The sequence below is a fragment of the Rhea pennata genome, chromosome 7 (genome assembly GCF_028389875.1).
Source record: "Rhea pennata isolate bPtePen1 chromosome 7, bPtePen1.pri, whole genome shotgun sequence".
Taxonomy (NCBI): domain Eukaryota; kingdom Metazoa; phylum Chordata; class Aves; order Rheiformes; family Rheidae; genus Rhea; species Rhea pennata.
In genome coordinates, this window is record NC_084669.1 from 34051911 (window position 1) to 34073464 (window position 21554).

General features: G+C 42.3%; 1 protein-coding gene across 5 annotated transcripts in view; it reads right to left on the minus strand.

Annotated features, from left to right (window-relative positions):
- Window positions 1-21554, minus strand: part of JMJD1C (jumonji domain containing 1C) — a 164751-nt gene that overhangs the window by 19189 nt on the left and 124008 nt on the right. For 4 of the 5 annotated variants that reach the window (XM_062580735.1, XM_062580732.1, XM_062580736.1 and 1 more), the window contains 10 exons: window positions 20728-20833; window positions 15739-15863; window positions 14354-14497; window positions 14045-14237; window positions 12279-13957; window positions 9195-9367; window positions 6635-8844; window positions 3579-3780; window positions 1645-1859; window positions 1005-1157 (listed from right to left, as the gene is read on the minus strand). In XM_062580735.1, coding sequence (XP_062436719.1) covers window positions 1005-1157; window positions 1645-1859; window positions 3579-3780; window positions 6635-8844; window positions 9195-9367; window positions 12279-13957; window positions 14045-14237; window positions 14354-14497; window positions 15739-15863; window positions 20728-20734 — 5101 coding nt within the window. In that variant the 5' untranslated portion in view covers window positions 20735-20833. The remainder of the gene's footprint in view (window positions 1-1004; window positions 1158-1644; window positions 1860-3578; window positions 3781-6634; window positions 8845-9194; window positions 9368-12278; window positions 13958-14044; window positions 14238-14353; window positions 14498-15738; window positions 15864-20727; window positions 20834-21554) is intronic. The other variant, XM_062580733.1, reaches the window with a different exon arrangement.

Sequence of the window (21554 nt, forward strand, 5' to 3'; positions counted from 1 at the left end):
TAAGAGCGGCTGAGGCAGCCTCCAGCATTAAAGCACTAACGCCTGCTCTCCGTGTTGGAAAACACCACTGCTCCTTCCCCAGGAACTTGGCCTCGGATGAAAGACTTGGGAATGTCTCATAGCCACAGAGTAGGAGGCCTCTCACTCCAAGCCAGGGGACAAAGTGGGTGAGAGTTTCTCCATTTATTAGGGATTTGCCATCTACCAGTTACTTTGTTTTACTAACATTTCACGTAAGTGACACTGTATGTTGCTATGACAAACGTGGAAATGCTTTTCAAAGCAGCGTTACAGCTGGACGTGTTCTTGGCGCAGCGTTTCACTGCAAGGCTCTGCCACCCAGGGGCAGGCGGCCCCTCAAGGGCAGCCCAAGAGCCACTGCCACAGCTAAATCCATCTTCCAACTGTTCCCCATTTCAGCTGCAGCCAGGCTGGCTCACTGAAAAATTACAGGTATTCAAGTTAATCCTGTTATATTTCATCACAGTCTCGGCCAGGCACTTCTATTAAAGTACAGGAATTAGACTAAACTAAGCATGCATATAGGCCGCAGGATTTTCAAACGTCCATAAAACTAATTTTAGGTACCACGTGAAGTATTTTTCTGTCTTACTTCTTTGTTATAAAAGAGTCGTCTGTTAAGTCAGGATCACAAGCTGCGCAGGCCTGGCGGGGCTCCAGGAAGTCCCGAGGCAGGCCTGGAGCCCGGGGGAAGAGCCCCGGGGCGCCCCGGGAGACGGGGCACAAGCCGTCTGCGACAATCTGCACGGAAGGACTGAGAAGTGGACAAAGACCTAAGCAGCCCCTTAACCATAGCGGTTGCTTTCTGAACGACTGATGCTGTATTTACTGACTGGAAAAAGGGTGAAAAAACTGTACGACATTTCAAAACACACAAATAGTAATTTAACACTTAGAGAAAGTCGGTTACACTTGGGGACAAGCAGCTCTACGCAAGTTGCAATAACCAGCGCATAGAATAAGCGAGCTCGCACAGAACCGACCTCTGGAGCTTTTTCTTTCCTTTGCCTTGTAACAATCCAGGCAGACCACAAATCCACATTTTTGGCAGACCCAGTGAATGTTAAATAACGTGGCTTCGCATGCATCACACATCTCACGGACTCCTCTCACTGCTCTCTTCCACGCAATTTTGGCTGAAACACAAAATAAGCAGAATAAAAAGACTGAAATTTAAATGCAAAGCACAGAATGAATGGTCTGTATAGATGAAGCATTCATACTTTTCCCCTCAGAAGCAATCACGGGAAGGGGGAAAGGAACGTGATCCTCCCCAAACAGACCATCAATGTTTACCACCTTAGTTACACCATGCAGCAACCCCACCAAGGTTAACCCCACCACACTATGGAGATTAAAGTGCTCAGAAGCCCAGACTAAAGCTCCACAAAAGAAACACTCCTGCTCAGCACTGCGTGGTACCAGTGCGGAGGCGCCCTCCCGCATCATGCACTGCCAGCTCTGCAGCAGGGAAAGCCGGGCTCTCCCACCGCCGGCCTGCGGGCTGCCTTCGGCCTGGGGGCCGCCAAGGCGCTGCCTGCGGGGGCAGAGCGCCACGGGCCACCACGCCCGAGAGCTCGGAAGAAAACCACACAGAGCTTGCAGCATTTAAAATGCTCTTACCATCTTTTTTCACCCAGGACATGGCTGTTTTCTCAGACGTTACTAACTGACAGAACTTATCCCCTATGATATCTAAAATGTACTTAGAAGTTTCTAGGTCCAGTTCATCATCTTCATAGTTTTCATGTGTCCATAAACTCAGTGCTTCATCATCATACTGATCAGGAGAGGAGAAACCATCTATCCTAACCACTCCGTTCTTACTGAAAGATAACCTAAAAATGAAAACAAACAGTTTTAACTGCACGTATCATTATATTCTGTGACTTCGTTTACTTAGCAATTAACCCCACTGTTTACTTTCTGCAACGAGTAGATGTTCCCTACTTGCTTCAGCATGCTGCCTTACCTGTTTCTTTTTTAAAAACAAATTCTATTGCCAAAAATGATTCTAAAATAAATAGTGAAGAAACATGGAAGCTAGAATTAACCTTTTAGGCAGATCACCTATCAGATTCAGTGTACTCTCACCATCCTTTCTGTAATATTTATTACTTCTTTAAAATCACAGATGAAATAGCAGGTATTTTGTTTCTTTGCTTTACCAAAGTTTGGGTCTGTTTATTTCTGATTTTTGGAGCTGTGGCAGCAGTCACTCGGTCTGCCTCAAACTTGGCAGCTCCTTTGACTCTGCTGCTCTCAGAACAGGAGTTAGGCCATCGTATTTAAGTTTCTCCAGGCAGCACAGATCACTAATACAACATAACATTTTTGGAATAACTATTTTCTCACTGTTAAAATAGCTAAAAGTTTTCCTATGGGACACCATTCTACTACCCCCCCAACCCCCAATATTCAGCCTATTTTTAGGGAGCAGAAATTAATTATTCCATCTTGCAGAATACAGGAATAGGAATACACTAAAGTCTTAAGTGTTCTAAACTTCGGACTAAGCAGTACCAAAATGATATACAGACGTATCATATATCTGATGAACAAGAACAAAATTACAAGCTTACTTTTACAAAAGGGACTTACAAGAGTGCAAACCTCATTTCCAGTTCAATCCCTACTACCTAGACACAATGAAAATAATTACAATTCTATAAATTTACCACAGTAAATCTGAAACATTCCCAATTTTAAAATTCCATCACTGTGTTTTAAGATCCTGGTTAAACTTTATCACTGATGTTATCCCTTTTACACAGGAGAAAAACCTAAAACTCTAACATCACCACATTGCCACTTTAGGAGGTAATTACTTTTACACAGAACATACTCCGAGTTCAGCCTTGAAATGATTCCTGTACGACTACAGAGTTTTAGAACTAAAGCTTCACTCTAAAAAAATAATGATCTAGGGAACAGCAATTTCCTGTCCAAACTCTGTCAAATGTACATTGGCAACGCAGCACATGTGCAAATTAGGGCTGTTTTGTTCCACGTCCGTAACTGCGCTGCATGCACCGCTTATGCTGTGCTGCGTTCTGGGATACTTTTTTTTTTCCTGGAATTACAAAATTTTCCTGATTGGCCGTAATTGTGAAAAAGGAGGTCAGAACTCCTCTGTCCTCAGAAAACTCCCATAAAACCTTGAGCACCATCCCCACAAGACACTGGCATTGCAACAATTACGAATTAGTGCAGCTCTGCGGTTGTACTTGTCCAGAGTAACTGAAGCTTGCCTTCGGAAAATCCCATTTCAAATGTCAGACACCTGCGTAATGGTCGCGCATTATACTTTCTGCTTGCCTAAAGTACACTGGCAGCCATTCTGGTGTCTTTGCTATAAAGCTTCAAACAGCAGTAGCGTCGATCCACAAAAGCATTATTAAATAAAATCTAAATACTATTAAATTAGGCAGTATCTTTTATCAGATTGATTTAGTCAGAAAAAAAAAAAACAGACAACCTTTCAGGCATGTTAAGTCCTTTGTCAATATTATTTTTAAAGGTTAAAACACCAAAAATCAGGAAATAGCTGCACTTACCGTCGAAAGTAATAAAATCTACAAAATACTGGTGAATGAGTTGGTTCTTCACCTTTCTTACTTCTTATTAACCTACATTCTCTGCATTTTTGCAAATTCGGTCCAATTTCAGAGCAAGAATCATCCTGCAAAAAGGACTCTCCGGTTTGCTTCAGCTTCTTTACTTTGCGCCAATCTTTTAATACTGAGCGAGGTATACCAGCTGCAAAAGTAACAAGAGTTTCAGAGGAGGTACTAGGAAACCTTTATATTTAGCCCCAGTTAGATCAGCAAGCGTTCAACACTTTTAGAAGTTGTTCAGCTCCCATTCATTCACCTTTCAGCACCGAAGCTTAAAAACTGCAGTTACCAAGTAGTGTCATATAGTCAGGAGCACTTAACTGCTTACCTACCTGCCAAGCTCCAAGAATACTCAGGACACATTATTTTCCCTTATATGAAGTGTATCATTGCACTAAATATTCTGCTAAAACTACTTCCAGAATATCACTCTTACAAATGCGTAATGAAATTCAATACCTCGAAAAGAAACGTTTGAATTTTGTTTCGAGTGAAAATGCATCCAAATGATTTAATGAACGAAAGGGGTGAGGGGAAGAAGTCCTGCTTCTTCAAAATTTATTTTTGCGGAGGGTTACATAGATATAATTACAGAAGAGCAGTTCTACTTACATAGACCTCATCTGAGCTTAATGTAAAATACCAGCCAAAATGGAATAGAATCCATCTACTCCCTTTCAAGTTTGCCAGCTTTGCAAGACTAAGCAGCAAATTCTGTTTTCGATGCTGAAGTCAGCAGCTCTGACAGTGAGTAACATGAGGAGCAGATCTATTGAGTAATACGTGCAGCTTTTGCATACGCATTTCAAAATTGAACCGTGTTGTTATTTAACCAGGCCTTCATTTTAACGACTTTCATGAGGGCACTCACTCTATCTGCAGAGAGATAGGACTATCTGCCATTTAATCTCTCTCTACCCTAGGAAGCTCGTGCACTGCGCGGCCGGCAGGAGGCACGTTCCCGATGCAGGATGCTCCAGAGGGCAGGGTGCTAACTTTGGACTCGGTACGCGGGTGCGGTGCTGTGTCTTGCCATGGCACCTTTGGAAGCTCGCAGGTGACGGACTCCCTGCCCCCTGCCTCGGGGACGGGCCCCACCGCGCGCCTGCTCCCCACGCAGCGTGAGGCCAACCACATTTGAACTTGAAAGCAGCAAGCTTTCCTGGTCCTGGTCCTGGAGCGTTCTCTGCCTTGGAGCCTGAGCTCCTGGCAGTCGTCTCGGAGCTGCCAGAGCTCGAGCCCTGCGGGCAGGGCTTGGACGTCCCTGCACTCGCAGGCCGAGGACATTCCTGGCCTTGCGGGAGGGCGCCGCCGGCAGCTCCGAGCGCCCTGGCAAGCGCACAGGCTCCCCGGGCTGCCCGAGGCAGCAGCGGGACAAAGCAGCTTTCAACCCTGCCAGCATCCCGATGCCACCCACGTGCTGAGACTACCCCAGCCCCGGGGCCGGCTATCTTCAGCCACCTATGGGGAGCAGAGCCCTGCCTGCTCCTTCCTGAACGCGCTTCCAAGTCGAGCGTGTTTTCGGAGCGATCTTTGTGGAAAGCCTTTTTCATAAAAAAAGCTCTGACTAGCTCTTTCTCAGAAACTACAACAACAGAGCTCACCCAAACAGATATGAGTATCAGAAACGGTAGTCCATTAAACGAGTCAGGTGGGAGAAATATAACCCCCAGGTCTATCACGACTTCGAGAGAGGAAGGCCAGCACAGGGAGCTGCTCCCACGGGCCAGGCCTGTCTCCTAAGGTACAATAGCTGTTCTGCGCTACCTGCAACACAACACGATACGCAAAGCCCATTTTCAGACCCAATCTCGCGAAACTATACCGTAAGTACTATCAGGTATTGCTCTTACACCCAGGTAGCACTAGCCAAAACAACAGACTGCCCTTTCTTATGTTACGTTATCAATCCTTCTACAACAAGCCCATAAAAAGTGTTCTACGACAACATGAAGGTCACGAAGAGCTGGCACATTACATATATACTTTTACAGTTCATCTGAAAAAGGTGAAGCTGAGTAAGAAGTAGAGAAATTTTAAAGGCATATTCTCTTTTATCTTCCCTTTGGTAAAAAAAATAAAAATAGTAATCATACTATCACTGGATCAAGGCCAAAATACCTCAGACAGACTGCAACACTGCCAGGACCCAGTACAACTTTGGCATCATCAAGTATTCTAAGATACTAGTAGGGTAACATGCCAAAGAGCATAATTACAGAGAGCAGAGCTCATTCTCTTACTAACTGTACTAAAAACTTTACAAAAAGTAATGGCTGACTTTCTCATACTGAACGAAATAAATACCAAAGAATTCTCCTTGGAGGAGAATAAATTAGGATAAAAAAACAAGGTAAGCTCTTAAATAAAATCCCTTATATTGCCAGACCAGTTTCTTCTCAAGTAAGTCTTAATTATAATCCTGCACTTGCAACATTACAACATTTAAATTGAAAATGGTATTTCCCTGAACTTCTTTATTCCCTAAAACAAGAGGGGTGTTAAGAGCATAGAATACATATGCTACTTAGGAGAGTGAAATAACTCTCCCTCCAACCTTTCACTGATTTAATCTAATCATAACAGAGCAGCACCAGGCCATCAAGGAACTGCCCGCCCCTGCCTTCTGATAAAAGCCGGAGTTAAACTTCGACAATAGAGAAAGTCTCTCCCTCAAAGTCAATACCAGTGGCACAACTACACGCACCAGTCTGCTGCATTACGATGGACAGCGTAAAACAGTTCATTGCTTATGTTTAGGCCAAGAGACAGTTTGTTAACACGTATGTAAAAAAAATCCAAAGAACCGCATTTCTTAAATCAGAATATTTCGGATAGCCTCAAGATTAACAAACCTAAGCCCTACTTCTTTTCACGAGCATGCTTTTTAACTCTTCTCATTCCTCTGCTACTATGCACAACAAACCCTCCAGAATTAACACTGTTAAGAGTTCACATTAGTTTATAGTGTTTTGAAATCAAATGAATGTACTCACTGCTATTACTGCTGCTCTGTAACTTCAGCTTGCTTTTTTCTTTGGCACTCCTGCTAAGAACACCATTCGGTTTTACTTCTTCCTCTGTATCACCCTTTTTTTTCTGCAGATCATTTTGTTTCTTTTTGTAGGTTGGCTTGGGCTGCCGTTTAGTCCTTTGCTCTGACTTGCTCTCGCTTTCATCAGAGTCTCCGCTTTCAGAGCCAGACTCATAAGTTCTTTTTGCTTTTCTCCTAGGGTGCTTATCTTCTTTCACAAACTTATCTGCCAGGATTTTATTATCTATGTTATTTTGCAAATCATTTGATGTAGAAGCTATTAAATTGACAGTACATGGCTTAATAATTTCTGAAACACTGTTCCCTGAATTCTCTTTTTTATTAGTGTTTTTATCTTCCTCCGAATGCCTTGTTAGCCAAGCCTTTTTCAGTTTAGTGTGGTAGTTTGGCTGACTTGTCTGGGAAGTCTGCCCACTGCCTACAGAGTTTGCTTTGTTTATTGTATTACAGACGATAGCACTGTCTAGGGGGAGAGAGGTTGAAAATGTCTGATTTTTCACAGAGCTGGACTCGGTCTCACTGGTGTTACTACTTTTAAACTGAGCTGCAGCCAATGCTGCCTTGTGCTTTTTCAAGTGGACAAAGTCGGTCGAGGTGGAGAATCCCGGGCTGGGCTGCGCAGCGCTCCCGGCCTTGCCGCTGCCTGGTGCGGCTGGAGCCGCAACGCTGGCCTTGCCCTCCGAGGCCTGCGCCGCTGCCTGACTTGCGGCTCTCGAGGCCGCACACTCCAGCGGTGCGCAGGCTAGGACCGTGCTTGATAAGGAGTAAGTCACTTCTGAACTACCCCAGCTAGACACGCTGGTAGTTGTAGCTGCTGCTGTGGTTACATCCATTTTGGTACTGCAGTTCATGGTTGTGGTGGGGGTGACAGAGCTAGGAAGGCTGCCTTGCGAGACAGCTGGAAATTTCTTTTCATACTGTGTGCGAGTACTGTCTGAGTTCATATTTGGCAGAATGACTCTCCCAGTCTCTCTGACTTCCGCTGTTTTCAGGCAATCTGTTTGATTTGTCACAGCTGAAGATCTCTCGCTAACTCGATCTTTGGAAGCCGACTGCGTTACTGGTACGCTATCATATTTCGTACTAGAAGAAGGACGTACAATAACAGATGCTGTAGCCGACTGAGACTTGCCACTCATTCTTTCAACGTGCCATTCCACTTTTTCATTATTTGGGGCATTATTAGACTTCCACATTTCTGACAAATTTTGTTCAGAAATGCCCTTGTAAACTGTCTGAGCTTCCTTCGGTTCAGGTACTAAGGTTGGTGGCTTTTGTAATTCCTGTATTTTGCTGCCACCAGCATTAACAGGTTGAACAGGAGTTAGAGTTGGAGGTGACAGGCTGCTGTAGCTGCTTTCCTTCTTCTCCAGGTTCTGGTGAACTGGGGGGTGAAACACTGGGGCTCTGTGCAAGGCAGGCATACTCCGGAGTGTGTTTGAAGATGAGGCTGACAGCTGAGTAGGGCTCTTGCTGTCATTTCTAAAAGAAGTTACTGAGTGAGACTGCACTGACTGTGAAAGCTGCTCAGCTATCTTGCTTGCAGAGCCTTCACTCTCTGGTTGGTGCTTTATTAAAGGGGGAGGTTTGGAAAGAGAAGAAATATAAGAAGGGAGAGACTGGGGACTAGCTGCTGTTGAAGGACAGTTAGTCTGCTTATCAACATAGGCATTTGCAGCTTCCTTGGATGGGTACGACCTCGGTGGTTCATTTACTACACTGTTAGAGAGGGTAGTGAAATAGTTGCTCTGTGGCAAGCTCTGTGGAACCGAATGCTTCATTTTATACAGTTCTGATACAGAACGCTCTGCATCTTTGTCATATTTTACTGAATGGCTTTTGGGACTTGAAGATAAGGATGTTACCCTGGAATAGTTCTCTCTCTCTCCTTCCAGTGCCTTTATTTTAGCTGTAAAAGGAGCAACTTCAATACTTTCTTGAAGTATTCGCCTGTGTTCTTCCTTATATTTGCTTAGTCGCTCACCAGTCTCCTGTGGTGGCCTTGGCAGCTGGTTCAACATTGGATCTGCAAAATGTCTGTGCATATGGCTCTCTTTTGCTGTCTGTGTTCTGCTTTGCTCTAGCTCAGTCTTTACGGGTGCAGTTGTAACGGAACGTAAAGGTTCAATAAAAGCTTTTCTCTCCAGTTCTCTGTTTGGAAAAGGTTAAGCGGACACAGTTTAGTCTGAATGTACTGCAACAAGCTAAACAGGACCTTTCTTCCCATGCTCCAAAGTTACCTATTAACACAAAATAAACTTTTCTTTGTATTAGGTACTATTTTCTTAAGCCTTCAGATGACCCAGGAACTCAAGTACCTATGAAATTTAACAGAGCAAAGTCTGTTTGGTGGCATGCTGACAAGCTTTCCTACATCACCAACACCCATGTTTACAAATAAACCACAACCAAGCTAGAAGACCACGTCAGCTGCTGAAATTTACAGTCTCTTGCTACCCTATCTACAGCCCGCACACATAGTTAAGTGACAGCAAACTTACTCTTTGTGATGCTCTACTATACTTTTGGACAAGGGCGGGCTAGAATGCGTTGTCAGCTTGAGAGGCCGAAGGGGATCTGCGCTGGATGGTCTCACAGGAAGGTGACTCAGTAAACCGAGACTGTCGGCTGAGGTCACTGGGGTGGGCTGGTGCAACCAGGGACTCGGAGTATTCTGTTAACAGTAACCAAACCAAATCAATCATATTTCAAAATACTTTAAAGTCACTTTTTGATCAAGTCTTTGTCTTCACACTTCTCTATGTACAGCATACAAAATAGTTAATATAATCCACAAGCATTCTAAGAACAGTTTAAGTATTTGGCATGAACATGCCATTTCTAGATCTGCACCTTCATTGAAATTACCAAATTAGTGATAGTCTGACAGCACTTGACTTCAGTTACTAGCAAACAGACCATTCATTAGCTATTCAATGAGCTGGAAGAACTATTCCTTTTAAAAGACACATATAGCTAAGTATTTCTTCACAATTACATCTGAAACTACACAACAAACCCCAATATGAGGGGTATAAACAGCTCTTGTATGGCTGCTCCTAAGACAAAAGCTTAATTATGATAATCCTAATTAATCACTTTATTTGGCCAAATAATTTTACATAGCCTAAGTTCATAAACAGCATACCATTAAACCATTACCTATGCTATAGAATCTTTGCACTGCATACCTATGTACTCAGTATCAGGCAATACCAATTATTAGCCCTGTCTTAACTACCTCCTCATTTATACACACTGTGACTGCCTTAATTTTTTTTTTTTTTTTTCAAATGAAGTTGACTACTTGGGAAGCTTCTATCTGCATAGCTTCTCTGAAATTTCTGAAATAGCCCTGTGAACCAGATCAACAGTAGCTCTCAGTCTTTATTCTTCTTTCATCCTCCAATTCAAGACCTGTTTACAATAAACACGTACTGACTAGTGGACCAGGAAGAAAAGAACAGCATGTTGCTGGGGAGTGGTGGTCCCCAAAGCCTCTGAATCCTTCTCCACCCCAGCTCCCACTGCCAGCACCTCGGCCCCTTCTCTGCTCCCAGGAGCCTGCGCAGCCCACTCCTCTCTTGCTCCCCAGTCTGTGTGACTCCCATTTGAGAACTGCCATAGTAGGAGAGCAGCAAATAAAGCTCTCATAACAAACGGACACACTATAAAACAGATCTGACAGATCTGCAGGTGCTCGTTTCTAGACTTTTGAATATTTAAACCAACCTCTTGGGTTTTGCACTAACAGTTTTAGCTCACACATTTCCTACGCCAGGAGTTCCCACAAATACTCCGTAAGTTGAATTAAAGTACTAGCAAAAGAGGCCCATCTCCTTCTCCCTAGAGAAGAGGGGGAACATCTGCCTGGGCAGCAAGGACTGCCCAAGCAGCCTTGTGACTCCACCTGTAGCTATGGAGGTCCAGCCCACAGAGGTGAGCCACACCGCCACCACAGGTACTAGAAGACTCGGAGCTTGGGGACACACTTCCTTCCTTGGGAACATCCACGTGGCTTGACCCGGAGCTGAGGGGGCTGCTGCTGCCATTCCTGCTGAAACACAGATCCCTCTCTGAAGATGGCAATCAGACAAACTGCTTTTGGGAACGCCCATTCTGAGGTTCTAACAATATATTTAAAAAGGCCTCCAGTGCTAGAGCCAGAAGACAAGTCACCACAAGACAATTGCCACATATCAACATAATTAAGAAGCTACATGCCTCAGTATGCACGGCTGCATACTTCAGGCAGCCAAAGTGAAAACAGTCTATCGTAACTTCTTCAAAATGGACTTCAGTTTGGGGTGGAGCAGGTAGCAACATGAAAAGATAAATCCACCTATAGTTTTCTCTTAGGCTTTTTCTCCCTGCTGCATTTGACTATCTCATTTTAGATCAAACTGACTTCGTATTACAAGGCTGCCTCAAACTGAATGTTTGGGAAGACTCCGCCACAATGGTTTGGCTATTCCCAAGAATGAGGTTGAGAAAGAATAGTTTTCTCCATGATATAAAATAAAACCAAAAATCCTCCCGAACTTCACAATCATTCAGAAGCTCCAAGCCCTGATGCAAAGGCTTTCAATTTGGCAGAAAGACCGGTGTCAGCGACATGCCTTTTGTGGTCCTTGTGAAAATCTGCCCAAATTAGGCCAAGCTGTAAGCCTCTAAAAATCAATATGCACATGCTCAGTGGAGATTTGACTGAAGCTGGCAGCAATGCTCTCCAAAGCTTCTGTCTGAGCTGCACATGCTTCATCTTACACTGTTCCTATAACGTGTCTGCGATGAGCATGCTGTCTCCAAGCATGCCGAGAAAACTCTTCCTGTAATTGCTGTGTCTGCCTGCCAGCCACCACTGCAGCACTGGGAACTAAGCTGAAAAGCACAAACGATTTCTCCTGAGACTTCAGTGGTTATACTCAGCACAGAGACAGGGGAATCACCCTGACCTGAATACAGAGGAGTAGAAATCAGATATGAAGGCAGGAATGTGCATAAAGATGAACAGAAGGGGAGAAAAAGATAGGCCAAGAGAAGGTGCACAGATAAGTGTAAAATAAGACCAGAGAGACAAAGGTGGAGGGGGCAAGAAAGACTCATCAGTGCCACAGAACGTTTCTCTTCACAACTTCGAACCGAATTTAGAATTCCTTCAGTATCAGCCTCCTCCCATTATCCAACAAGCATACAGGAAATTTAAATAGGAAGATGACTGTTCTACTTCTTCCAATATTTAACCCATCTGATGTTTTGCATAGTTTAAAATAACAAATATTCACCCTGTGGACTTAAGGTCTCAAACCAGCAGGCTGACCTCACTTAGTCATAAGCTTAAAACTTGAACATTTCATCTCACTTTAAAATATTCAGGAAATCAAGGTGCTGAAAAACTCTCTACTCTGGTACACTGTGAAACAACAGTATTACTTGATTTCCATTTCTAGTTCTGTGTCTGTGCAAAAACCCAACCTTACTGCATACTCAATGACACAGTTAGATGACTGAGTTTGTACATAAACAACTATTATTGGAGAGATATCAGCCTCAACTAAAAATGTAATTAAATCAGCACAACTTACCCTTCTCATGGAAGCCTCTGCATTAACAGGAGTTTCGGGATGGACCCATTTCGAGGAGGGCAGACCGAGTCCCGAGTAAGCATGTGTTCCGTTTGGGTACTGCCAAATAATTGGATAAAGCCCTAGCTGATTATAGGAAGCAGAAGGATGAGCTTGTCCAAGAAGATGTGGAGACTGGTGTTGTAACATCTGTTGCTGCTGCTGGTGTGCTAATGCCAAATGGCTTAAGCTGCTAGCGTGAGCAGTCTCTAGTCGCGGATGGCCACCCAGCAAGGAGGCGGTAGGCACTCCAGGTAACACTGCAGGAAGTAGATGAGGGTGATGCACAGAATGGTGAGATGCGGTACTAAGAGGATGAGTGTTAATAGCGGACAACGGACTCTGAGTTGAAGACCCAGATAACAGATGGGATGAACCAGTTAATGCAGGATGATGAGCATTTGGATTTAAACAGGTTCGGTGGGATGAGGAATGCAGGGGATAATTATGCTGATGCAAATAAGGTGAAATGTGATTAGCTCCTGTTTCTTGTCCAATCAGAGTGGGGTCCCTGTATACTGTGAAATGTTCGTTCTTGTCAATGATAAGAGGACTTTTAGTAGCTTCTAGAGCACTAACTCTAGCTGGAACTGGATGGAAACTAGACCTGGGCAAATCATGCTCAGTTTTACTGGCTGACCTTGTTAATCCAGTAGCATGGCTGTTTTGGGAACTAACCTTAGACTTCACAGTATCAGAAGATTGGGTGAATTTAGGCTTAACATCAGGTGACTTTGTTTTAGGATGATCAACTGAAGCACTAGGTTTTGACTTCACAGAATCAGGGACTGGACTTTGTTTATGTAGTTTACTTTCTTCTGCTAGAGAAGCTACATTTAATGAAGACATAAATGAGCCATACGGTACTTTTTCTTTTTCAGGATTTAAATGTTCAGTTACTGATAAGGTTTTCACAACCCCAGGTTGTATCAAATCCGTCTTGTTAACCACATTGCTAACCCAACTTTGATCAGTTTCCTGTTTTCTTGTTTCAAGGAAATTTGCATTTGCAAACTGCTGTTTTAAATCACTGCTGTGAGATTCTATTTTCTGAACCGTTTGCAAGCCAAAGGTACTTGCAGCACTATCCTGGCTCTCCTTTTCAGAACTGTTTTCGTTAGTTATATCAACAACACATTTTGGAGTAGGAGGTCTGGGGACAAACTGCTCATTCTTTAATTCCACGGTATGATGTTTTTCTGCACTGCACTCTTGAACATGTGGATCCTTGGCATTCTGCTCATAAGGTGTTGGCTGCTCTGCTGCATGGAGCAAAGACTTTTCCTGCTGATCAAAGACAGATGACTTCAGTCTTTCTGTCTCTTCACGTTTTTTATCCTCCTGCATTTCATCCCATGGAGACTGCCTCTCTGTAAGCGTCTGTTCTTCTAATCCCTCAGTAGTTTGGGATTTTCCTTCTTCTCCATTTATCTTTGAAGCATTCTTGCTTTTTAGCTCATTTTCTGAATTTTGCTCTGAGGACGAATCTGTTAATCTTTTATTTGAAATTTCTGAGTCACTGCTCTCAGAGTAATCTGAGATATTGTCTGTCCTCAGTCTCTTCATATTTAATTTCTTTTCGTCCTCTTCAGGTTTTCTTCTCTTACTAAGGAAGTGTTTATTTTTGTTTTTGGGATTTTCTGTAAAAGAGAGAAACACTTCTATTATATTTTCAGTCTAATACAGTTTGAGGAATCTTTCCTATGCTTTCCAGTAATTGCTCTTACCTCCTCGACCAATATAATCGTATCTCTCTTCTTTCACCTTCTCTTCGTCAGGCATGCTGCTGTCAGAGCCCTTCCTTTTGCTTGGCCGAGTATTGCGCTGCTGCTGCTGCTGGTGAGAATTCTGTTTTGGTGCTGCAGTTTGGGAATTCATTGCTGGTCTGGGACTATTTGCTTGAGCACGGGTATAATGACCCTAAAATTAATTTTTTAATTAATGACTTTACACAATTTTGATTAGTAACTTTAAACATGTATATTTAGTAATTGCAATATACAATAATACTTAGGTAAAACGAGAAATATATCTACATGAACTGTGTTGCTGTTCTGGTTGGAACGAGACCTTCGGCGTGAAGTGATGCCAATATTTTCACCTTTCAACAAAGAGTGAACAACATCATCTAGAAAGGTCATCTGAACCATAGAAGGATCAACATTTTGAGGTTCTAACACCTGGATATTAGAAAAGAAAAACAATAATCAGCAGTTGTTCAGACACTGTCCAGTTTATACTTTCTGTATCAGTGTTCATCACCAGCATCTAGTCTGGTTTGTGGGCTAATGACTAATCAGAGAAAAGCCTACTTAATCTTGACAAGCATGACTGAGGTAGGACTTCTCAAAGGCTGGGAATAGAGCAAAATCAAAGCATTATCATTTTATTGTAAAGATAATTCCCTCCTTCTTCCCTCTTTTAAAGTTGCCACCACCACATGACTGCTCCTTCCATTTCACTGAAATGCAAATTTCAAATTAAAAGACACTGAACTCTTTATAGAGGATAATCCTTAAGTAGCAATTAAAATATATAAATTATACAAAATACCCATATACTTCATGTACTATAAAATGTATACAACATTGCTTTCAACAGAAGTGAAACTGTTGAAAGACAGCAACCAGAATGACTAGAGGGAAGTACTCTAAGACTTCAGGAGCATTACTAGTGACGGGAGATATTTCAGAAAGAAATATTAAACAAACCTTTAATCAATGCTTCACAAAGTGAAAAGTTGATATTTGGGAAATAATTAGAGCAAACGGAGGGAAAAGAATGGACTCAAGCATTAGAGTAGACTTAGATTTATATTGTCGCATATGATTTTGTCAGTCATTTCAAGGCAGACGGGTCATTTAATACATCAACATTGAGTCATTACTTGGGGGTCCTGAAATAGGATTCATTACTGCCACTAAACATACCAGTATTAGTTCTTTTCATAAAATCAACTTCAAAAATACAACTAAAACCCACTGCAGTAAATTAAGGCTGCAGGAAATGCTTAATGCAGTAAATTGTGGAATGTGGATACTTCAACTGTTTGAGAAAAGCAGTTGCTACTGGAGCGCTACAGGATTTTAGAGTGGAGAAAAATTCTAAACAGAGCTGACAGGGAAGACTAGTTCTTAAATTTAGATTGCTTCACTTCAGAGACTTAGCTAGTCAAATAACAGCAGAAGGAAAACAAAATTGTAGGACTGGAATTAATCAAATAATTGCACAAATATTCAGCTTCAGTATTAACTGCTAGTCCAATGGAAAGACATGCTGCATTTCAAGCTCAATAAGCAATAGATTTTCCGAGCTGTAAGTGAGCAGTTCAGTGCATTTCAGAATATAACAAAAAATATCAAAGCTCTCAATACACAGTTTACTTGGGGCTTGTTTTCTGAGCATCATATATTAAACTCACCTGGTCATTCATAACAACCATAGTGCGAGTGAAGAGATCATGATGAGTAATTATACCAGTAAACCACTGGGTGGCAGAATCCTGTCTGTATACTCTCACCCTATAACCATTTAAGGAGTATGGACCTTTAGAAGAGGAAGAAATAAAAAAGCCATTGAGGAATTCAGCAGAAAACCCCATATAAGTAATTTTTCCTCAATTTTAAGCTTCATAGTACAACATATAATGCGAATAGCATTGACTTCAAACTGCAAGTGCTTCTGGCACAGCACTGCCTGTGAATTTTTACTTTTCTTCAGAAAGACATTTTGAAATGCAAATGGAACGTTTAAGTATGCTTTAAGGTCAATTATGCTAACATTTTCAACACACAATTTTCTTATCTAACTAAATCTTTTTACATCCATAATGACAAATGATGGGAAAATTCCTGCCTACAAATAGTAACCATAGAGAAGTATTCTGAAAGGCTAGAAAGTGGCAACAGTAGGTTACACAGAAGCTTTTTAACAGGCCAGTCACATGCCCATTGCTTTGCTGGCAAAACAATTTAGAACTTGGTGTTCAGGCTCTGCATCTGCCAAGTCTTTCCCATAAGTAACCACAGAGTTTCTCTCTGCTATAGTAGTTCAGAAAAGCAGTCAAGCGATCCAATCCCTACTCATGGTCCCACAAAATATTTAAAAATACACACGCTACTGAGACTTTAGCTCCTGCTTTAAGATGTGAAGTGCAGAGAAACCTGTGCACTGTCCCTTCACCAAGATCAATTTAATTCATCTCCACAAGCCCGCTTCTGGAGGTGGAGGGGAGGACAGTGTAATACAGTACTCATTTTACAGCTTTAAGACCCAGATACTGAGGTTTAGTAGTTTTCTTCATGTTCAGTGTCTGTCTTGATCATCTGGATCCTAAGCTTCACAAGCACAGATTGCTTCTGTAGCATTTACACGCTTGAGCAATGCTGCCACCAAGTTCAGCTCTAACTATGCAGGTTTCACTGCTTCCGTAATGAAACCCCAGGTCCCCAAGCCGGCGCACAGGAAATGAAGTAAAGCCAACTCGCAATAACCTATGAGAAGTCCGGCTCAAACGATATGCTTAAGTCTTCCGCAGTTGCTCAACAGCATAGGCAAGGATAGACTATATTCTGTGGCTCTCCTGGAGATCATTCTTGTTGACCCCTGCCTCACACATTAAGCAAGCTCAGAAGTCTGTAACAGGCCAGAATCTTAGAGCTCCCTCCAGTGAAATACTCATATTCACACCAGACTGGGTCCATCCTACACTCTGCGTGAGAAAGCAGTGAGTGATCATAAAGACTGTTTTGAATGACAACATCTAAGTGATCAACTAGAAATGCAAAACCAGTGTAATTAAGACTTCTCCAAGTGCTTTTTGCAACCTTAGTATGACCTCTTAAAATATCTTTTGTGCACCATTATCTAGGTTTTAAAACAGACAGTTGAGAACAGAAACTCTGTCCTTCTGTCCTCCACATCCACATCATGCACTGTGTAGCTGGGGCCTGGTGACCCACTCACCCACTACCACCCTGAGCTGCAGGAGCAACTCATCCACGAGCGCATCCAGGCTGCACAGGCAAGGACCAGAGCAGCACAGGCATGGACCAGCATGGCCAGCACACCCACAGATGCGGGGGACAGGAATAGAACAAGAAGCCACATGCTGAGGTCTCACATTTCTGGCCTTGGACCAGACTGGGTCCCAGGAGGACACACTTCCTGATGGCTTCTCTCCAATCCTTCCTCCTTACACCCGTGCAAAGTGCCTCCCTTTCAGCCTTCACCTGGCCAGCTCTCTGACCCAACCACAGTCTCCAAGTCTCCAGCTTTTTTTATGGCAGTCTCAAAGCTCCTTCTCATTCAGACAGTTTCAGTTTATTAACTTTTGTCCATGTCTTTTTGCCTAACTTTCCCATTCCTCGTTTCCTATCTCAACTCCCTCCTCTCTTCCATCCTTCTGTAGTCTCCACAATGATTTTCACCCTTAATTTCTTGCATAACCAGCCCCCCACCCCCTTCCCAGCCTTTGGTCTCATTTTAGCATTTTTGGCTCCAGGCCCCTTTCTCCCAAGCCCTTCCCCAGTCTCCTCAGTTTTCAAGCTCCATGCTTCCTCACTCATGAGCTCCCAGCTTCTCACACGTTTCTCCGCAGAGACCCAGTGCCAATTCCCTTCCTCTCACTCCTTGTTGTAATCGGTGTCAGCCCTTCATCCTAACTCTTATCTGATCTACTTTCAAATTAGCCTTTAGCTACCTTTAAAGACCATGTCTTCTTTCATGCTGCTGGGGTGTCGGGAAGAGGGAGAAAGATTAGACTGCAGTCGCACAACAGTTCAGCTCCAGCTCAGCCCAGCCCAGCCCAGCCCAGCCGCAAGCAGCCATTACAGGAAAAGCCTGGCTTTGTCTCCGGTCCCTGGCTGAATCACGCTCAGCTACACAATGTTGAAACAGCATGTGCAGCACTATCAGGAAATACCTTCGGGGCTGAAGCATGCTCAGTGTTTCAAGAGATTACTATATATGCAGCCTCAAAGACTGTACTGATAATAAATCTAGCATAGAGAAAAATTTCAAAGATTTTAATTGCTAAAAAAAATATCAAAGATGCTTTACTATGTTCCTTAAACTGATTTTTATTTTTCCCCAAAGCTTTCAGCTTGGCCAAATTTGGGAGTTGCTTTTTTAGCAAGGAAGAAACTGCTTTCCTGCCAAACCTACGATCTCTAATGCAAAGCATGCTGCTGTGACTGCCACCCAAAGAAAAGGTCATCAGGGCCAATTTTTTTCTTTAGTCTCATTCTTGTGTGCATTTCAACAGTTTTGACTAGAATTCTCCCTCCTAAAACTGATGTGTTTCTGTTCAAATATTTGGAACTGGATTTCAATGCTTTTCTCCTTGATTCTGCTTTCTTCAGCAAAACTGTGCTCTAACTGCAACAGTCAAAATAGAAAATAGTAAGATATGAGATGATTACTTTAGCACTGTAGACAAAAAGAAAAAGGTTGGATCCTAAAAACGTTCTGGAGGACGAAGAGAACATTACATCAACCTTAACAGATGCATCTGGACAGGACAGAAGTGAAAATGTTGTCTAAGCTAAAAGGAACAGGAGAATGGTAATACAGAGAAGAAAAAAACAGAATGGAGGGCAGGAGAAAGGAAGGTTTACATCAGCAGCTTACAATAGCTGGTGCTACTAGAGGGCTACCCTTAAGCCACAAAGACTTGTGCAAAATGCAAAATCGCCTTGCCAGGGAGCAGCACGCAGCCCTGAGCGCGCACGACAGCAGCGCCCGCCGGCTGACCTGGTCCCACGGGGCCGAGCGGCGTCACTGCAGCAGCCCGTGGCCCCCCCGGGGCTCCCGGGCCACTTGACGTGAGCAAGCGGATCTGAGTCGCAGCCTCACCGCAGCCTCGTGTTAGGCAAGGGCGGAGGGAAGGGTGCCACGCTGCAAGGATGGCAACATTTGTTTCACCTCTTCATACGAAATACTCCTAATCTGGTGAGCCTCTAAGCATTCAAAAAGCTGTTTGATACACTACCTAATTTATATATACTTTAAACAAAAATACGCTTTCCGGAACGATAAGATGTAAATGAGTTTTGTGGATGATGCACTGGCAGTTTCATTTAGATGACTATTTTGCTGTTGCTGGGGCTTTGTTACAGTATCGATTCTTTACTAGCGTATACAGAGCCTTTCACAATTGTCCTTTTTATTGTTACTCTAATGAAATACATTAAACAAACTCAATTCTAGTTTCCTTTTTATGCAGCCCTAACTTGATTTCTCATCACCTCTCAAATTCATTTTAGCTGCAAATTTCATCAACAGACTCTTGACTCACGCTGTATCTGATAACATAATAATAAAATGTAAAATGACTAATACAAACATACCAAATACTACCTCCACAAAGGAGCACATTGCTTTTTTCAACACCCTTTCTCTGTGGCCTGTAAGAATAATTATGTCTAGGCAAATTAACAACTCCACAAAAGGAAAGCAAGTATTCTACTCTAACTTCAGTATTACACTTACCATATTCCTTTGGTCTTCTAACCTTAGTTTTCCCCATAGAAAGCAGACAACAAGTAAACCTCTGTCCCATTTTTAAAACATCAGATTTATTTACTTCTCCCCTCCCAATTCTAATTTACAGAATAACTGCTCAAGCATTTTTGTTCCAAAGCTGCTTTATTGTTTAGCTAGGGATTGTTTAGCCCAGACTCACAGAAGTTAGTTTCTGCCTCCCACTGCTAGGCACCTAAATGCCTCTCTAGAGCTGGCTATCAGTCTGCAAAAAGTTAATGAACATATTGCAATATACATAATACCAAAAGTATTAAAAAGGCTGAGTTAAAACAATTTAACCTTTCATACTAGTTCTCACGTAACTTGTATCTGCAATGTGAAAAGACGACAACTGTATGGGTTTGCTGCAATCTTGCAGTATTAGAACTGAGTTACAAAATCTTAACTGACTTAAAAGGCACTTTCCAGTCTTGCAGGGGGACAAATCTCAAAGTATTCTTCATCTGAGACAGACGAGTGACGAACCACAAGCACAAAGAACTGCGGGCTACCTTTCCTGCTCCAGGAAGCCACCACATGCAACAGTAAAAATAGCAGAGCACATCACAGTTTTAAATGGGCTAAAATGGGGTGGAGTTGCCATTCATTTACTGGTTTCCAGAACAAATTTTACTAAAATATCTACAGACTAATGATTTTCAGCTTTTGCGGTAATCACTGAGACGTCAAACAAGTGAAGAACAGTCTGAAGAAGTTATGCACAGCTTCTTACATAGTCTTGTTTTCTTAACAAACACTTCTAAAGTACCAAGTTAGAAATATGTTCTCCACTACATCATAAATGCTATGGGACAAATGCCATGCGACTAATGGACTTAAGCTAGCTAACACAGAATAAAAATAACACAATTTCCCAAATAATTACCTTGCATAAAAATCTCCTGAACCTTTTGTTCCTTTACCCAGGCTTTTACCTCCTCATGTAACTGCGGGTTATCCCTGAGAACTGGGTTTAGACTGTCTACGTCGTCCTAAAGTAGAGATTAAAAAAAGAACCATATGTTACGTTTATTTGCAACATTTCTGTTTATTTTCCTAAATATATTTTAGAGTACAGTATTAAGTAGTTTGATGCAATTTCACTGATTCCCTACAAATCCCTATGTTACTTCTAGAAAAATCTTACAAGTGCAAGATACCGCTAAGAGTTATTTCATGGGTTCACAGTATGCCAGATCCTGTATGTGGCCAGACTTATAAGCTATTAATAGGATCACACTTTCATAAATACTGTCTTACTACAGCTAAAGTTACCCTTTAAAGAATTCAATGTTTACAGGTATGCAGCAAGAACTGTTTAAGTAGTGACAAAAAGAATCAAGAAAAAAAATTCCCCTTGTTTTGCATATTTGTTGAATTTAATATGGACATGCATATTGAACATAAACATACATATACAGGTTTAAAAACAAAGATAAATCATAAAACATACCTGTATAATAAAGAAAACAAACACTGTTACTAATTTTCAAATATGCAGACCTTCGTTAACTGGGTAATTTAAAAATTAAAACACATCTCATTTGATCTCAATTCTCTTGGAAAAGATTTCTTAGTATCTGAATTAGAGAGACTACATCTGGGTAATTAAGACATGCTTGATGGCACTGTCCGCATAGCAAGGAAATGCTACACAAAAAACTCCTTGGTATCCTTGAAAGCATGGCTTAAATCATCATCTGGACTCTTAAA